This window comes from Phyllostomus discolor, chromosome 2 (assembly GCF_004126475.2).
Source record: "Phyllostomus discolor isolate MPI-MPIP mPhyDis1 chromosome 2, mPhyDis1.pri.v3, whole genome shotgun sequence".
Lineage (NCBI taxonomy): Eukaryota > Metazoa > Chordata > Mammalia > Chiroptera > Phyllostomidae > Phyllostomus > Phyllostomus discolor.
In genome coordinates this window covers 179,414,623-179,431,138 of record NC_040904.2, presented here as the reverse complement: position 1 = coordinate 179,431,138, position 16,516 = coordinate 179,414,623, and the positions used below count along the sequence as shown (strand labels likewise).

The 16,516-nt window shown below is 42.4% G+C and overlaps 1 protein-coding gene across 9 annotated transcripts in view; it reads left to right on the top strand.

Annotated features, from left to right (window-relative positions):
• PPFIBP1 (PPFIA binding protein 1) overlaps window positions 1–16,516 on the top strand; it is a 159,456-nt gene that overhangs the window by 101,087 nt on the left and 41,853 nt on the right. For all 9 annotated transcript variants that reach the window (XM_036019218.1, XM_036019219.1, XM_036019223.1 and 6 more), the window contains 3 exons: window positions 4,611–4,709; window positions 6,304–6,509; window positions 15,189–15,275. In XM_036019218.1, the coding sequence (XP_035875111.1) occupies window positions 4,646–4,709; window positions 6,304–6,509; window positions 15,189–15,275 (357 nt within the window). In that variant the 5' untranslated portion in view covers window positions 4,611–4,645. The remainder of the gene's footprint in view (window positions 1–4,610; window positions 4,710–6,303; window positions 6,510–15,188; window positions 15,276–16,516) is intronic.

The following is a 16,516-nucleotide window of genomic DNA, read 5'->3' as shown; positions in this document are numbered from 1 at the left end:
TACGAGTACACCTGCCCACACTGTGCTGCGTGTTCAGCAGTTTTTGACCAAAAAACAACATGACCCCCGTGCTCCACCCTCCCTATTTACCCAGTCTTGCCCTGAGTGACATTTTTTTTTGCTTCCCTGGATGAAAAAAGTCCTCAGAGGGAAATGTTTTGCTGATGTGGAAGAGGTAAAGCGAAAAACAGCAGAAGCACTGAAAGGCATCAAAATCGACAAGTTTAAACACTGGTTAGAGCAGTGGTAAAACCATGATGGGTGTATTGCATCAAATGGAGAGTACTTTGAAGGTGAATGAAGTTTAAACATATAAGGATAAATACACAGTTTTTTATAAATAAATTCTGGGGTTTTGGTGGGGGGTCCCCCTTGTAATATAGTATTTTGTAACTGGCTTCTTTCACTAAATGTTTTCAAGTTTTACCCATGTTGATATATCAGTACTCCCCCCTGCCACCTTTTCAGAGCAATTTTAGGTTCACAGCAGAATTGAATGGCAAGTGCAGAGTTCCCGTATGGCCCTTCCTCTTAATGACATCATCCCACACAGCCCACACCAGTGTGGTGTCAGATCGTTACAATCAACACACCATCACTGCCACATCACTGTCAACCGAAGTCCACCGTTTACATTAAGGTTCACTGATTTGGGCTGAAAAAGTTTCCCTTGTATGGATATATGGTTGAAATGGAATCTGCCATCTTGCCATTTGATTTCTTTTTCTCCTGTCTGTCCGTGGTTCCACCTTTATCACCTTCTGTTGAATCAGTTGAGGATTCTATTAGTATTCTCTTTTATCAACCTAATTGGCTTTTCACTTACATTCCTTTATTTCACAGTTTTCATGGTTTACATTACACAGAGCCTGGCACAAATAACGTCCCTCTTTTATTATGAAATCTTTTATTAGAAAATCATAAGCATGTAATTCTGTAATATAGCAACATCACACTCCAGCACACCATACGACATTTTAGGTGAAACGCCTAGATTGCTGTCCATCTCGTGCGAGGCATTCACGCACCGTGCCGACCGCACTCAAGCAAGCCTTGCTCCGGCGGACCCTGTGTGTTGTTAACTTACCACACTGCCCCATGCATTAGTATTACACACCCATCTTCGTATGTAATGTAAGGGCGTTACCCCCTTCCATCCTTTGAACCAATAAGATTATGACTTTCTTCACGAGTCCTGGCCTCTGCTAGGCGTTATTCACCTCTGCTGATGTTGCTGGACATTTGGGCTGTTTCTACATTTTTGTCCTTGTAAAGAGTCCTACTATGAATATTTGTGTATTGCTCATGGTTGTATACCATGGAGTAGGTATTGTTAGATTGAAAATGAATGTGAATGTTTAATTTTAGCCCATTTTATATTCCCACCACCATTCTGGAAGAGATTCCATGAATCCACATCCTCTCCCACGCTTGATAGTGTTAGATTTTTTTTTGCCAACTGACAAGATATAAGAGGGTATCACATTGTCTTATATTCCTTGGTATATTAAACATCTTTTTGTATTTTTGTTGGTTAAAAGTGTTATATGTCTGTTAATGCTATCACCCCTCTCATTTTCTATTGATTTCTGTGTTTGGAATCACAGAACTTGACCACCTATCCTTAACTACTTTTAATTTATTAAAGAGATCTTGACCTTTGAATCTGTCATTCTCCGTGACCACCCTATTTAATCTGCAAACCCCTCCAAACTCTTGACCCCCTTACCCTGCTCCATTTTAGCCCTTCACACCTACCACCTTTTCCATGTTAGATACATATTTATTGTTTTTACTGTGTCTCCTCTCCTTAGTGTTCCATGCAGGGTGTTATGTGATAAGTATAAAGATCAAGAGTAAGCATTTATAAGCTTTCTTTTTTTTTAAAGATTTTATTTATTTATTTTTAGAGAGGGAAGGGAGGGAGATAGAGAGAGAGAGAAACATCAATGTGCAGTTGCTGGGGGTTATGGCCTGCAACCCAGGCATGTACCCTGGCTGGGAATCGAACCTGGGACACTTTGGTTCCCAGTCTGCGCTCAATCCACTGAGCTATGCCAGCCAGGGCCATTTATAAGCTTTCATAACAGTGAAACACTGTCATCATAGTTTTATGACATTAAACAAAAGAATGGTCTCTGAAGAATTGGGAATTTTTTTAAAAATTGGTTCTTCATTACTTTGAAAACACGGCCTGGATTCTTGCACCTCCATGCCATCACATTTGAAAGGCTTTGAACAGAACAGAGAAGATGTGGACAACAGCCTGTCCTATCTGGAAGTGGTCATGCTCCACACAAAATGTAGTCGCTAACAGGGAGGAGCATTTGTTCCTCTGGCGTAGCGAGGCACTGAGGGTTTTTTCAGTGGAAGCGTTACCTTGTTTTATTAGCGTTTCCCATGATCATAGCTGAGCCTGACGTGTGTCCCTCACGGTATCTAGAGCTCTTTGAAGTGCAGCTTTTAAAATGAAAGGGAATGCAAGCTACTTAATTATATGAAAGTAAAGGGCTGTATGCTGTTCGGCTTAATCCTCTCTGCTCTCAATTTTTGCATTTTAAGTTTTCCAGCCTGGAGTGTGATTATTAAATTTATGCCCTACTTCTCTGGAGTAGCTCAGTGTGCAGGCAGATTTTTGAGAGCTACCTAGGTTCATAGCCTGGCCTGTGAACCCCCTGATTTCTGGGTAACTATAAATGCACGCCTCGGGTGTTTTTGTGCTGCAGTATCTCTGCATGACATGGGAGTGGTATTTTATACCTCCGGAAGCGAGTCAAGTTCTGGGAAGTTCATAGATGAAATCTATAAGAACTGTAAACTCAAAGTAATATTTCACAGTGATTAAGTGGTATATAATTAAAACGAATGTACATAAAGAACTGATCCAAGACGCTGTTTATCAGAACGGTAAACATGTTTGTAGAAATAAAGAGGTAAGTGAGAGCTGGCTGCTTGGAAACAAAGGGCAAAGGTTCCTGTCCTGCAGCATGCCCTGTATTTTCCAGGCATTTGTCGCACCGCAGGGTCTGCCAAGCAGCAGGGGCCTTATTCGGGCCTCTTGGGAGAATTTATCTGGGTACATAGTTTAGTACTGGAAATGCATTAATTATACTGAAAACCACATAATTTGACTTTTTCCTTTTATGACCAAATTTCTTGGTAGGGGAAATTCAGTGTATTTTTTTAAACGGGTAAAAGAATGAGCAGATTATGACAATTTCAGCATAAAGCTATCAGATCTTGGTATATTTACTTGCCATGTTTCCCTGCAAAAAATCAACAAAAATCTTTGATGTTATTTATAAAATGGAGATGAATTTATCCATTTTATAGGGTTGTTGTCATGATTAAGGATTATGGATAATTTCACTAAATGTGTGGGGAATACTATAGGCACTCAATACATGGTAGCTATTGTTACATTAAAAATAGCAGTTTTGTGTGTGTTTAGTATACCAGAAGGTATCCAGACATGTAATATGAAAAATAGAGACATTTATTGAGGAAGATACAAGAAACAAGAAACATTATACATAGGACAGTGGCACCTCAGTCCTCTTCAAAGTAGGCACCTTGGGACCTCACACAGTTCTCCCAGTTGCCATCAGCTGCCCCCTTGCATTTTCCCGAATCTCATAGAGGGTCTGAAATCTCTTTCCTTTCAAAGGTAATTTTAGTTCTGGGAAAAGCCAGAAGTCACACGGTGCCAAATCTGGGCTGTAGGGGGGCTGAGTCACCTGGGTGACCTGATGTTTCCCCCAAAAACTCTGCACGAGATGTGATGCATCAGTGGGCGTGTTGTCATAATGAAGCTGCCAATCACCAGTTGCCCATAGCCGTGGCTTTCTGAATCATCCAAATAGTTTCCACAGAGCAGTGTTCAGGCTTAATGCAAAAAATGACGTGGATTCGTCGTTGTACTCAGTCATTTTGAATGCTGCAGGCACACAGTGCACATGTGTGGCTGCACACTCCCAGTAACTACTACAGTGGAGTCGTCATTGTTTACACATACACATTCCAGTCCACTGTCCTTGGCTGCCAGGTTACATTGATGTCACTCAAACTGTTCTCGTTATTATTAACAATGGCTGGACTTTTTCTGGACAGACCTTATATATATACACACACACACACAGTGATACCCATTCTCTTAGACAAGTCTTATGGTAATCCTTATATAGAGAAAAGGTGAAGTTGAGAGAGTAGTTATTGGGTGGGGCTGGTGCAGGCAGAAAGGTCTCGTGGACCCCGCATTCCTCAGGGCCCTGCGCAGAGTCCCATGGCCATCCCTGATGCTCTTCCCGGAGGCCTGGAGCTCCGCAGAGTACAGCATGGGAAGCATGCGCCTGGAGTTTAGACACCACGAGTGCAAGAACTGAATCTTACTTGCCGTATTAACTGGCACAGGTACAGCATGCGGTCTTGCTGTGCAGTGAGTGACAATTGACTACAGCTTGTAAAATGATTCAGTTAATTCAGCTCTCCTACTTCAGTAGTTCTCCATATTTGCCTGCTAGGTGGAGTTGTAATCTGAGGTTGAATTGTCAAACCTGCCAGGAAGCATGTGTCATTTAAAGGATGCAGTGATAACATCATTATTTTTTCAGATCTAGGTTGGAATTTGCCCTTGACAAATAACAAAATGATGAGTGATGCCAGTGACATGCTGGCTGCGGCGCTGGAGCAGATGGATGGTATTATAGCAGGTAATCTGCACCCTCTACGAGATGGAATTGTGCCATTCATTCTGCTGTCTTGGCTTTTTCATACGATTGTTATCCTACCTTTCTACTTTCTTATTTTCATGTATCGGCTTTCTTCAATACCTTCAGGTTGCCCCTGCTGTTATCTTTGACCCTCTTTTCCATTTTCTTCCAGAATATATATATCTTAAATTCTCATTCAAGGATGTGCCTGTTGATTTTTAGAGAGAGAGGAAGTGGGGGCAGAGAGAAAAAACTTCCATGTGAGAGAGAAACATCGATTCGTCACCTCCCGACCTGGGATTAAACCTGTAACCTATGTATGTGCCCTGACCAGGGATCAAACCTACATCCTTTTGGTATACGGGATCATGCTCCAACCAACCAAACCACCCGATCAGGGCCAGAGTTTTTCTTTCAAAAAAAATTTTTTTTAATTACAGTTGACATTCAATATTATTGTATATTAGTTTCAGGTGTACAGCATAGTGGTCAGACTGTTATACAATTTACAAAGTGATACCCGATAATTCTAGTAGCCACCTGGTACCATACATAGTTATTAGAATATTATTGACTATATTTCCTATGCTGTACTTTACATCCCTATGACTATCAAGTTAACTACCAATTTGTACTTAATCCTTTCACCTTTTTTACCCAGCCCCTAAGCCTCCCTCCACTCTGGCAACCTTCAAAACATACTCTATGTCTTTTTCTGTTCTGCTTGTTCATTTATTTTGTTTTTTAGAGTCAATTGTTGTTAGATATGTATTTATTGACATTTTGTTGTTCATTGGGGAAATGTTTATACACAATTGCACCCACATTTATATACAAATGTTCAGATGCAGCCCTGGCCAGTGTGTGGCTCAGTTGGTTGGAACATCGTCCTGTAAACCAAAAGGTCACATGTTCAATTCCCAGTCAGGGTACATACCTAGGTAGCAGGTTTGGTTCCTGGTCAGGGTGCGTATGAGAGGCAACTGGCTGATGTTTCTTTCCCTCCTTCCCCCTCTCTCTAAAAATTAATAAGCATTTTCTCTGGTGGAGAAAAATAAAGAATTAAACAAAAAAGAAACTGCCATACTATTAAAAAAAATGTACACATATAATTCATTGAACTTCTTTAGGGATAAAATTTTGGCAAGTTACCTAGGGGCTGGCCCTCTTACCTTTGAAATTGTGCTATGCAATTTCCACCTCAACGTGCAGCTTTATTGATAGGAAAATTAAAGACTTTATGGCCCCTAAAGTTTGTGTTTTTGCAGTGCCTGGCTCCATCAGGACTGCTCCTCCGTGTCCCTTCCTGCCGGCACGTCCCACAGCGAGCCCACCACTCTTTTACTGTACCACGCCGCTGGTGGCCTGCCGGCAAGCTGTCTGACCACTGACGTGCACCACCAGTTATGTGTTTTTGCTTTTGCGCCCGATAACTGTGCCTTGGAGAGGTTTACATGATCAAGTGATCTTTTCCCCAGTTCTCGTTTTGGTTTTTCCTCACTGTGACTGGACTTGCTTGCCACCATCTGCCTTGGTGTGTGTTATCTAATATAAGTCCTGTTACTTTCTCTGTGATTTTTTTTTCCAAACCTAGGTTCCAAGGCCCTGGAATATCCCAATGGTATTTTCGATTGCCAGTCTCCCACCTCCCCATTCATGGGGAGCTTCCGAGCGCTGCACCTGGTGGAGGACCTGCGGGGGTTGTTAGAGATGATGGAAACGGATGAGAAGGAAGGCCTGAGATGCCAGATCCCAGATTCCACGGCAGAAACGCTCATCGAATGGCTTCAGAGTCAAATGGTAGACTTCTTTTTATTTTTATTTGAAATTTAATTCTTACATGTATATTTTTGGCATTGCCTTTTAGTCTCCTTATACCCCCTTCCCCGCAGCAATCACCACACTGGGTAGATTTCTTCATTTTACAGACCCCATGCTGTGAAAATCCTTAAAATTTCGAACATAGAATAGCCAATTGGAACAAGAAAAAAATATAGGACAAGTTCGAGCTTAAGAGATCTAAATTCCCTTTTGACTCTGAGGATTTTTTTTTTAAAAAGTGCTATTAATGTACATTTTCTGAGGTCTGAAGAATAATAAGTCCCCTGATTATTCTTATAAAAATGGACTGGGTTTTAGATTGTGACCAAGTGACCTACTGTGGCTTTGAACAGATAGTCCTGGAAGAGAAAGAACCTTGCATGTAATAGATGCTCTCTCAGTACAATTGGGCCATTTACTGTAAAAGGACCCGATGGCAGTTCTAAGTGGGCAGGCAGTAAGGTGTCTAAACACTCAAAAAGCAACTGAGGTTTGTAGCAGTATTTGATATGAAGAGCCATCTAGTGGTGTATGGCAATCATTGCAGTTCCAGTGTGTGAGCTAAGTTGTGTCCTTGGCTTCACGCATTTGTATTTGCTGAACAGTGAGGCCTCTTTCTAGACATCCTTCTCAAAAACTGCTGACACAGCAGGTCTGCCTTTGCCCGAACACATGGTAAATACCATGGTTTTACTGTGCGTCAAACACATAAAATCTAAAGAAGATGACAAATATATATTCAAGGAGAAAGATAGGAAAGGTATTGTTTTGTAACTAGGTAAAGGATACTCCATTTTTAGGAATATATGTTAATAAGCTTATGAGTTACTCGTGTTTGTATAAAAGCTAATGAACATTGTATGAAAGAATTAAGACCTAGACTTGCATCTGTGATAGAAATGGAAGCTCTTTGCTTTGGGAACCTTAATACTACAACCTGTGGCCAAAATGTGTCCACATGGTGGGACACAAATGCTGGTGTTCCCAGCCAGCCCCGTGCTGAGCGTTCTTATGTCCCCAGCCAACACGTCTCCCTATTTTTTATCATCTTTTAATGGTGGTGTATCTACACAAACTTGACAGTTGGAAATATTTTAATTTTTGTTATACATGATACCGTATTATTATGCTATACATTTGCATTATAAGTTTTTACTCTAGAGATTGAAGTAATATTTGGTGATTTTTTTTGGAGAATTAATTCATGCTCTAAAATAAAACATTTTCTAGCATATTCCTTAGGCTGTTTTGATTTTCCATTTCACTCCTTCTTTACTCCATATTTTTCTGATCATCCCCTAATGGGAAAGGAATTTATTAGTGGTAGAACCTATTCCTAGGTCACATCGAGAGGCTGTCAATGGCATCCATAGCTTAAGGCTACTTGCGGTTGAGTTTTTAAAATTTGTGTCTAAAAACAAGCATTGCATGAAACAAAATCTTGTGTCCAAAAGCATTTCTACTAACACATGGTCCATCTGTTCTGTTCCAGTGTTTCTGCAAAAGAGGAACAGTGATGATGATGATCTGAATATAAATCAGATCATGTCCTTTAGTCCTTTTCCAGAAACGTCCCAGTGATAGTCACATCTCACTCAGAGTGAATGCTGGATGCCACTCTGGACTGCAAGGCCCTATAGGAATCATTCCTCATTATGTTTTGACTTCACGTCTCATTGTGCTTTCCCTCTTTCACTTCACTCCAGGCACATTAGCTTCCTCACTGATTCTCACACATTCTCAACGACTCTCAGACATGCTGGGCAAACTGGCCTCCGGGCCTTTGCACTGGCTGTTCCCACTGCCTGGAAAGCTCTTTCTCCAGATATCTGTGTGGTTAGTTTTCTCACAGTCTTCTGATATTTGCTTAAAAGTTGTGCTCTCAGAGAGGCCATCCCTACCTAAAATTTTACCTGTTCATTCTTTTTATTACCTCTCCCTGCTTTATTTTTTTCTTAGAACTTAGTACTCTCTTGTATGCTATGGATTTGCCATGTTACATCATTTATTTTCTGTCTCTCCCACTGGAACATAAATGTTAAGAACCAGAGAGTTTGCCTTGGAGTTAGGTTATAGATTACTCAGACATAGTTTACTTCTTTGACAAAAGAATGCAGGCATCTTTCAGACTGTGAAAAGGTATCTACAATATTTTAAAGATTTTATTTATTTTTAGAGAAAGAGGAAGGGAGGGAGACAGAGGGGGAGAAACATGTATGTGCAAGAGAAACGTGGATCGATTACCTCTCAGGCCCCCAACCAGGGACCTGGCCCACAACCCACGCATGTGCCCTGACTGGGAATCGAACTGGCGATCTTTTGCTTTGTGGGGCATCACCCAACCCACTCAACCACTTATTAATCATGCTAGTTGCATAATTAAGATTTCTTTCATGTTTAATGATAGCTAACTTAAGAGTACACTACTTAAGACTGATACTAATTTTCTCATTAGTGCAGCTGGGCATTTGCAGTTCTAATCACTATTTTGCCTGAGCCAGGGAGGTGCCCTGGTTTCCTGCAGGATGCAGGTTATTCCTTCAGTACTGACGTCTGCTGTGCCTTTAATGGTTTTATATGATCAGAAGCTGGATAAGAAAGAAGAAAATAGTAACACTAGTTGCCTGTTACAGTGAAGGGGCGTTAAATCTACAAGAGTGAGTGTGTTTTAATAGGGTGGCTATAGCTGTAGCCTTCCAGAAATGAATGACTATTTTTTTAAGATTCAGAAGTTTAAGACTAATATTAACAGTGCTTTAGCAAACTGTAAGTCCAAGAGGACAAATTGAAAAATATGTTTGTTTGAGCCAAGCAAATTATTTTTGCTTACTTTATGTCTAACTTGATGAGTTGCCCTCATGTTATTTTTCCAATAGATGAAGCTGAGAGGTTTGTGACCTTCATCAGGTCATGAAATCCCAGAAGTGCCTGGTTATTTGGCATTTGTAAGTATGAGGTAATCTCAAAGTCAGCAGAGATTACAAAGATACCGTTTTCGGCAGGGCGAGTGAGACTGCTGATGGTAATAACCCCAAGTCAGGCATCCTAGCCCATGAGATAAGGAGAGTTAAATCACCACGATAATGCTGTCTCATTTCTCTATTAAAATTAGTTTTATTCAAAGTATACCTTTATAAAAAAGTTTTTGCAAAAATAAAAATATTCATAAACACGGGACATGTTCTCTCCAGGGCGCTGGCCGTCCTCTGCAGTCCTTGACTCGCAGCCACGCGGTCCGTTCCAGGCCCGCTGTCCTCCGACCCCCGCTGTCCTCTGGCCGGCTTGCCTTCTCGCATGTGCCTCGGGGACTGCTTTCTGAAGCCTTGGCAAGCGAGGTGCATCTTCAGATTGGATCCTGTGTGTGGTCACAATGGTCTGAGTGACGCAGTGTCTCACTGAGACATCCTGGCTGAAGTAGAAGCTGTGTCCCCTTCAGCCTCTGGTAAACATCCGTGAAAAGTGTGCAGAGACCCAGGAGAACAAGTGGACCAAGCCGGCAGATTCTCAATGGAGAGAGACCAGCGCAGTGTGATAAGTGAGAGAGGCGCTTTCAGTGCAACCCAGGCTACTGGTATTCGTTTGTGTTCAACAGAAAGAGATGTCTCTTCTTTTAGGAAAGTGAGTTAAGAAAGAGTAAGTGGCGAGAAAAGCAGGGACCGTATTTTTTCCTCTCATGCTAACGCTCCCCAAAGTTGAAGAGATTTTGTTGCTGTGTCTGCATCCTGTCGCAGAGCTGGCCTTCAGTAAATACGGAATAAGTTCGTGAATAAATAGATGAGTGGATGGATGTGGCACACAACTACCGAAGACATTGGGCTTTAGTGTCTAGGGACCTTCTGTTCTCTATTGTTCTGTAACCCAGGGGACTTTGGAGTGTACCTGTGATGAGGATAATGTAGTTTCAACATGTACCCCTCTCCCCAGTGCACCTTTGGGGGGCAGGGTGGTGGGCATGAAAACAGGTGAGAAGGAGTTCAAGTGGACCAAGCCAGCAGATTCCCTAATCAAGGTGTGTAAAAGAAACTCTTAGGAAAGAAATCTGTCTAACTCACCCTGGACGTATTGGCCATGGATGCCCAGTAAGGAGGCATGTACATGCCCATGTTAGCTGTGTCCTGGGACAGCCACTGCCTCTTGGCAATTGATGTTTGGGCCACAGATACCCACATTCTCCCAGGGAAGCTCTCTCAGGATATTTCTCATGAAGCTGGCCGATGAAAGCACTTGTCATTTGCTTCTCTGGCCAGCATTTCAGATGTAAACAGTTACTTTTTTGGAGTGGTGATCTCAGGGGCTGGCCTCCTGCTATGAAGTTTCTCGCTCCAGAGCACTTGTTTTTGTCCCAGTGGGCTGTTTAGTGAAGAAGAGTTCATCTATTTCTGGAAAACGATCACAGAGAAAATTTAAACGCAGAAAAACAAAACCCAGAAATAAAAACGATAGTCTGATTTCGACCACATCTGTAACCTTGACTTGGAAAGTCCAGAATTATATTCAGGCTTACTCTGAGTTTCTGCCTTTGATGCTCTTTCTGACATTGAATAAACTGATGTCTTTTCTAGGAGAGGGTCATGTTTGGCTTTCGGGGTGTAATGAAGTCTGTGTGAGATTTATTTCCCCTTTGGTTTTTCTTTTTCAGCAGAGATGATGAGATCTTTTAAAAACATAGAGGGCTTCCTGAAGAGGCGTCCCTATTGCCATGGCATCCTATTTCCTCCTTGGAGCTGCAGGGGAAATTTAGGAGGGAAAGACAAGTGGGCTGTTGGCAAGGCGGGGCCAGAGTCAGAGGTGCCATAGCATGTAGGGACAGCAGCCGTTCGTGGTGGGGGGGGTGCTCCTCTGGCCCCAAATGGCAGCGGTGTTGCCCCGAGATGACTATATACAGCCCAAAGGGAGAGGTTCGCTGCCCTGATTCCATCGGGGCACATAAGAGGACAGGGGAGAGGAGCAGGGCCTCTGCGCTGGGGCTTCATTTGCACCATCGCTGGTGTCTTGGTCCCTGACTCTGGACAGTAGGATGTGAGGTGCCGGACTGCAGTGCCGGACCCGATGAGACATGACTGCAGCATTCGTGGTTGAAGGACTCCTGCCTCCCCTCAGTCTTCCCCTAGCTCAGTGTGCAGTGAGGAGTGGGCAGTAAATGCTTGCACACTGCGGTTGATGTTTGTGTTAGATATTTCTTTTGGTAGCTAGAGGGGACAGTTAATTAAAAGGGCTTTAGTGGACTGTGTTTTACTTTTTGTTAAATATTTTATTTATTTGTAGAGAGAGAATGGGAGGGAGAAAGAGAGGGAGAGAAACATCAACGTGTGGTTGCCTGTCACATGCATCCTACTGGGGACCTGGCCTGCAACCCAGTCATGTGCCCTGACTGGGAATCAAACCAGTGACCCTTTGGTTCGCAGGCCAGTGCTCAGTCCACTGAACCACACCAGCCAGGGCTACTTTTCCTTCCTTGATACTAAATTTTAAAGACTAGAATCATGAAATCAAGAGTGTATTGATGTAAAGTACATGATTTTCTAACCATTAGGCTATACATCTGAAACTAATAGAGAATACTGAATATAAACTGTAACTGGAAAATAAAAAAAGAAAATAATAAATTTTTTGAAAGACAGCAATGAATAACAAATGGAATGAAAGAATATATTCATAATAAAACTAACTACACAGAATCGCCATCTAAACTAGACTATCGAAGCTAAACCTTACAGCACAGCACAGGAGTTAGGAGTGTAGGATTCAGAGTGAGACCTTTGCACTGGCGAGACCTGCGTGTGGATGAGGTGGTGAGGATTAGCAGAGATAATCTACATAAACCGTTTAGAACATTGGCCTGGGCTATTAAATGCTTACGCGCTTTTTAAAGAGTATATTCAGTGGGACGCCTGCTGCCGTGTAGGTTTGTCTGCGTGCTGTGACGGGCACTCGAGGGAACGTGTAATTCAAGGGAGACTTCACACACCAGGCCCCACCGAGGTCGACCTGAAGGAATGAGGAAGAAGGGAGGAGAGGTGGGGATGCAGTCCCTGCAGAAGGAATGCAGTCAGCGTGTGAGAGAGTGGTCTGTGTTCAGATAGGCCGTGAGGGGTCTGGTAGGTGGAAGCACAGGAGCAGGGAAAAGGATGGAGGCGGCAGGCTCTCTGCCTGATGGAATCTGCCTCTCTCATGCATGTTTGTGTTGGCAGGAACATAAATAAGGGTGTGAATGGGTTAGACCTTTACCTACTGGAATAAGCCAACACAGTGCTTTAAAAGTTTGTAACTACTCCTGTGGTAGCTCTTAACTTTGGCTTTATGTCCCGATAGTGACTTGCAGTGGCTCTGCTGGTTAGAGCATCATCCGGGTATTCCAAGGTTGTGAGTTTGATCCCAGCGAGGGCACACACAAGAACCAACCAATGAATCTATGAATAAGTGCAACGGCCCTCAGTGTTTCTCACTCATGTGTGTACCTGTGCTCTCTCTCAAATCAACCAATAAACATTTCTTAAAAATAAAAATACTCAGCATTATGAGCATTCGTAAATATTAATACACTGCTGAGAAATGTCAGTATTATCCTTGTGAATCAAGTTTTAGTGTTTGTAATTCTTTTAGGATACCTTTGCATAACTGGTTTCGGAGCATCTTGTATTTCCGTATCAGATGCTGTAGCTTCATGAAACACTCCTGGAACTTGCTACAGAAACCCTTCCAGTCTCGCTCTAATTTACTTCAGGCAGAAGAAAGATGACTTCTGCTTTGTATCCTCACTGAGCAGAAACCTTTTTTTCCTATTTAATGAAATGTATTTGTTTATAAAATGTTCCTTGCGTGGGGATTTAAAAGCAGGTGCCTGCTAATATCCTTAATCAAAATGAGGAATTTAAAGCTGTGGAGGGCCATTCTGGGCACTTGCTTAGATTGAGAACATGCATTATGTATCCTGGCTTCTGTCCAAGAAGCTCTCCTCAAGAAATTACATAAATTTCATTTCATGGTAGTCCCCAGGGATGGAAGTCGTCCAGGCCACTCCATCAGACCCCTCATAATACTTGTAATTTAATTCCGGGCACTTCAGTTTACAGCAGGAAGAGAATTATGCGGTGGCACTGGTGCAGGTATGTGGTCAAGCAGCTGATGTTAAAATTTTACCTGTTCTAAATATACATTGCACACTTAACTAAATTAGCTTCTGATTTCTTTTTTTGTGTGTGTGGCCTCGTCGGAAATATATCCAGTTTTGTAGTTTTCAGAGGAAACATCCTGAAATTTCCTTTTTTGTTAAGGGTCCTTTTTGTGGTGTTTTTTTTTCAACACATAACTTTTGTTATTCCCTGAATGTATACTGGAAACTGCATTAATTGGAAAGGTAAGGTAACAATACCAGTTAAATCTGGAAAAATAATAGATGCCACATCAGATGTGACCTGGTCGGTAAGGATGCATGGTTTATATTTGCATCCTTAATGCAAATAATAAATCTGAATAGATTTATAAATAAATCTGAAGTTGTTATTTGCTTCTTTGATTGAAGTCTGGATGGCTCCATCTAACCTTGGTACTCCACCGTCTTTTATTTCTGTTGCGTGTGAGTGGGGAGTCAGGAAATCCTATTGGCATTACATATTATGTGGTTGTGAACTATTTAAATGAGATAACAAAGGACATATCACATATACTACTTATGTTTCAAAATGGCATTTTTATGCGGTCTGCTCTCGGTAAGCCTCTTCATGTGCCTCCTTAATGCCTTGCATGTATAAGATGACCTAGGAATAAAATCTCACTGGCTTCCCCAATCTGTACTTCCTTTAGCACGTACACCGCACAGGACCATACCCAGGTCTGATGAAAAGTGCTGGGGAGGGGCTGGTGGGCAGGGGAAGACAGAGGGGGCGCTAGTGGAAGCAGGGTGCTGGGCCGGATGCTGTGCAGGTCACAGGGTGACTCCGGTTCATACGGGTTGCCTGGGAGCTTGCATAAGGTTATGACATGAACAGGCAAACTCACAAGAATTAGTGAGTTCAGGACGGAAAGCGATAAATCTCCAATGAGCATGGCTAGTCGCTGCTGCGGGGGGAGTCATAGCCTACTGAGAGTTTAAGCTTTGGGGTGGGGGCAGGAAGGCTTCTAAGAGGAAGGGGAGATTTGCCGCATGATTTGGAGGCTGAAGCAGGAGGAAGCCAGTAGTGTAAGTTGCCCCTGTTATCTCCTGTTTAAAGGGAGGTGTTTGTAGTCCTGGATTTGGGTCTTTGGGAGGAGGGGGAAGGAACAAAAGGGCATCTCGGCTCATCCTATCTCCCCTCAGAATTAGTGGCATGGAGCATTCGAGGGAAATTAGGGGTTTTGTGCCGACCACACACTCCCCAAGCTTTGCATGCCCTACCCACAGTCAGTGAGCATCAGTGGCTGCTGTTCCTTCTAGGTGATTGTTTTCTGTTCGATGAGAATTCGTTTGGTTGGTGAAAACATACCTAACGTATCTATCTTACCTATTTTAAGGTAAATGAACCCAGTCGTATTCTTGTGTTTTCTGTCAGTGGCAGTCCGTCACAGCTGTGCTAAGATCAACTCAGGTTTCTTGGTTTAAAAACAGATGCCAATTTTTTTTATCCGCAGTAGTTCTGTCTCAAAGACGGTCAGCCTTATCCATATCACTTCCTTTTTCAGACAAATGGACACCTTCCTGCGAATGGAGATGTGTATCAAGAAAGGCTAGCGCGTTTAGAAAATGATAAAGAATCCCTGGTTCTTCAGGCAAGTGATTTTTAAATGCTGTTTCTTTCTTCATGACATACTTCCAAAGACCATTTTAAATTGGGATGGCAAGTTCAGATGCTTATAGGAGCCAGACTGCTAATCGACAGAAGTGCAGTGGGCCGTCTGTGTACAGTAGGGAGTGGTGGGGACTGCGGCAGAACAAGGGTGTGCATGCCCAATCTAGAGTGAGCAGCCCTTCACCAGCCTCAGCTCCTCAAGGGCCAGTCTGATAACAGGCACAGTGTCGTCTGATCTGACTTTTTAGTATGTAGCAGAAATTCTGATTTCATAATATGTACTCAGAAGTCTGAATGAGTACTTCTGAATCTGAATATATATACACTTAATGTTTCAGTTAAAAAATAATACCATGAGCCAAATAAAATCAAGTTAGTGGTAGAGTGCTATTTGTAGGCTAAATTTGAGTTTCCTTCTTCAGAATGTTATTTTTTCCCTTGGTATGTATTTTTATATATGCATTTTATTAAAGTATGGTCGACATACAATATTGTATTAGTTTCAGGTGTACAAGGTAATGGTTCAACATTTATATTCCTTATGCAGTGGTCACCATGGTGTCTACTCTCTCTCTCACCATACAGTGTTGTTACGAGATTGCTGACTATATTCTGTATAGTCAGCATATTCTGTATGCTGTGCATTACATCTCCTTGATTTATTTGCTGTGTAACTGGAAATTTGTACCTCCTAATTTCCTTCATTTTTTTCACCCACTCCCTTACCCTCCTGCCCTCTGGCAGCCATCCGTCTGTCCTCTGTACCTGTGGGTCTGTTTCTGTTTCATTTGTTTTGTTTTCACAGATTCCACATATAAGTGCGATCATACGGTGTTTGCTTTCTCTGCCTGACTTACCTCACTCAGCATAGTGCCCTCTAGGTCCATCCATGTTGTCGTAAATGCTTGACGGATATTTTTACTTTGCTGTTTTGAAGCAAACAAAGTACGTTCGCCAGGCTGGTGATCGTGGGGGGAAACGCAGAGATCTGCTGTAAGCACCGAGGATGAGGGACTGACCCGGGGGCTTCTCGTGGGCCTTTGAGCCCACGAGAAGCCCTGGCTCTGAACACATTTGTAAATCATGTGATCTACATGAAATGCCTCACGGAATTTGAACTCTCTGGATTCTTTTCTTCATTCCTTATGGAGTATCAAACTTGAATTGTCCTTGATAACTTCTCTAAATGTTGACTCCATCTCCTGTCTTAATCTCTAATAC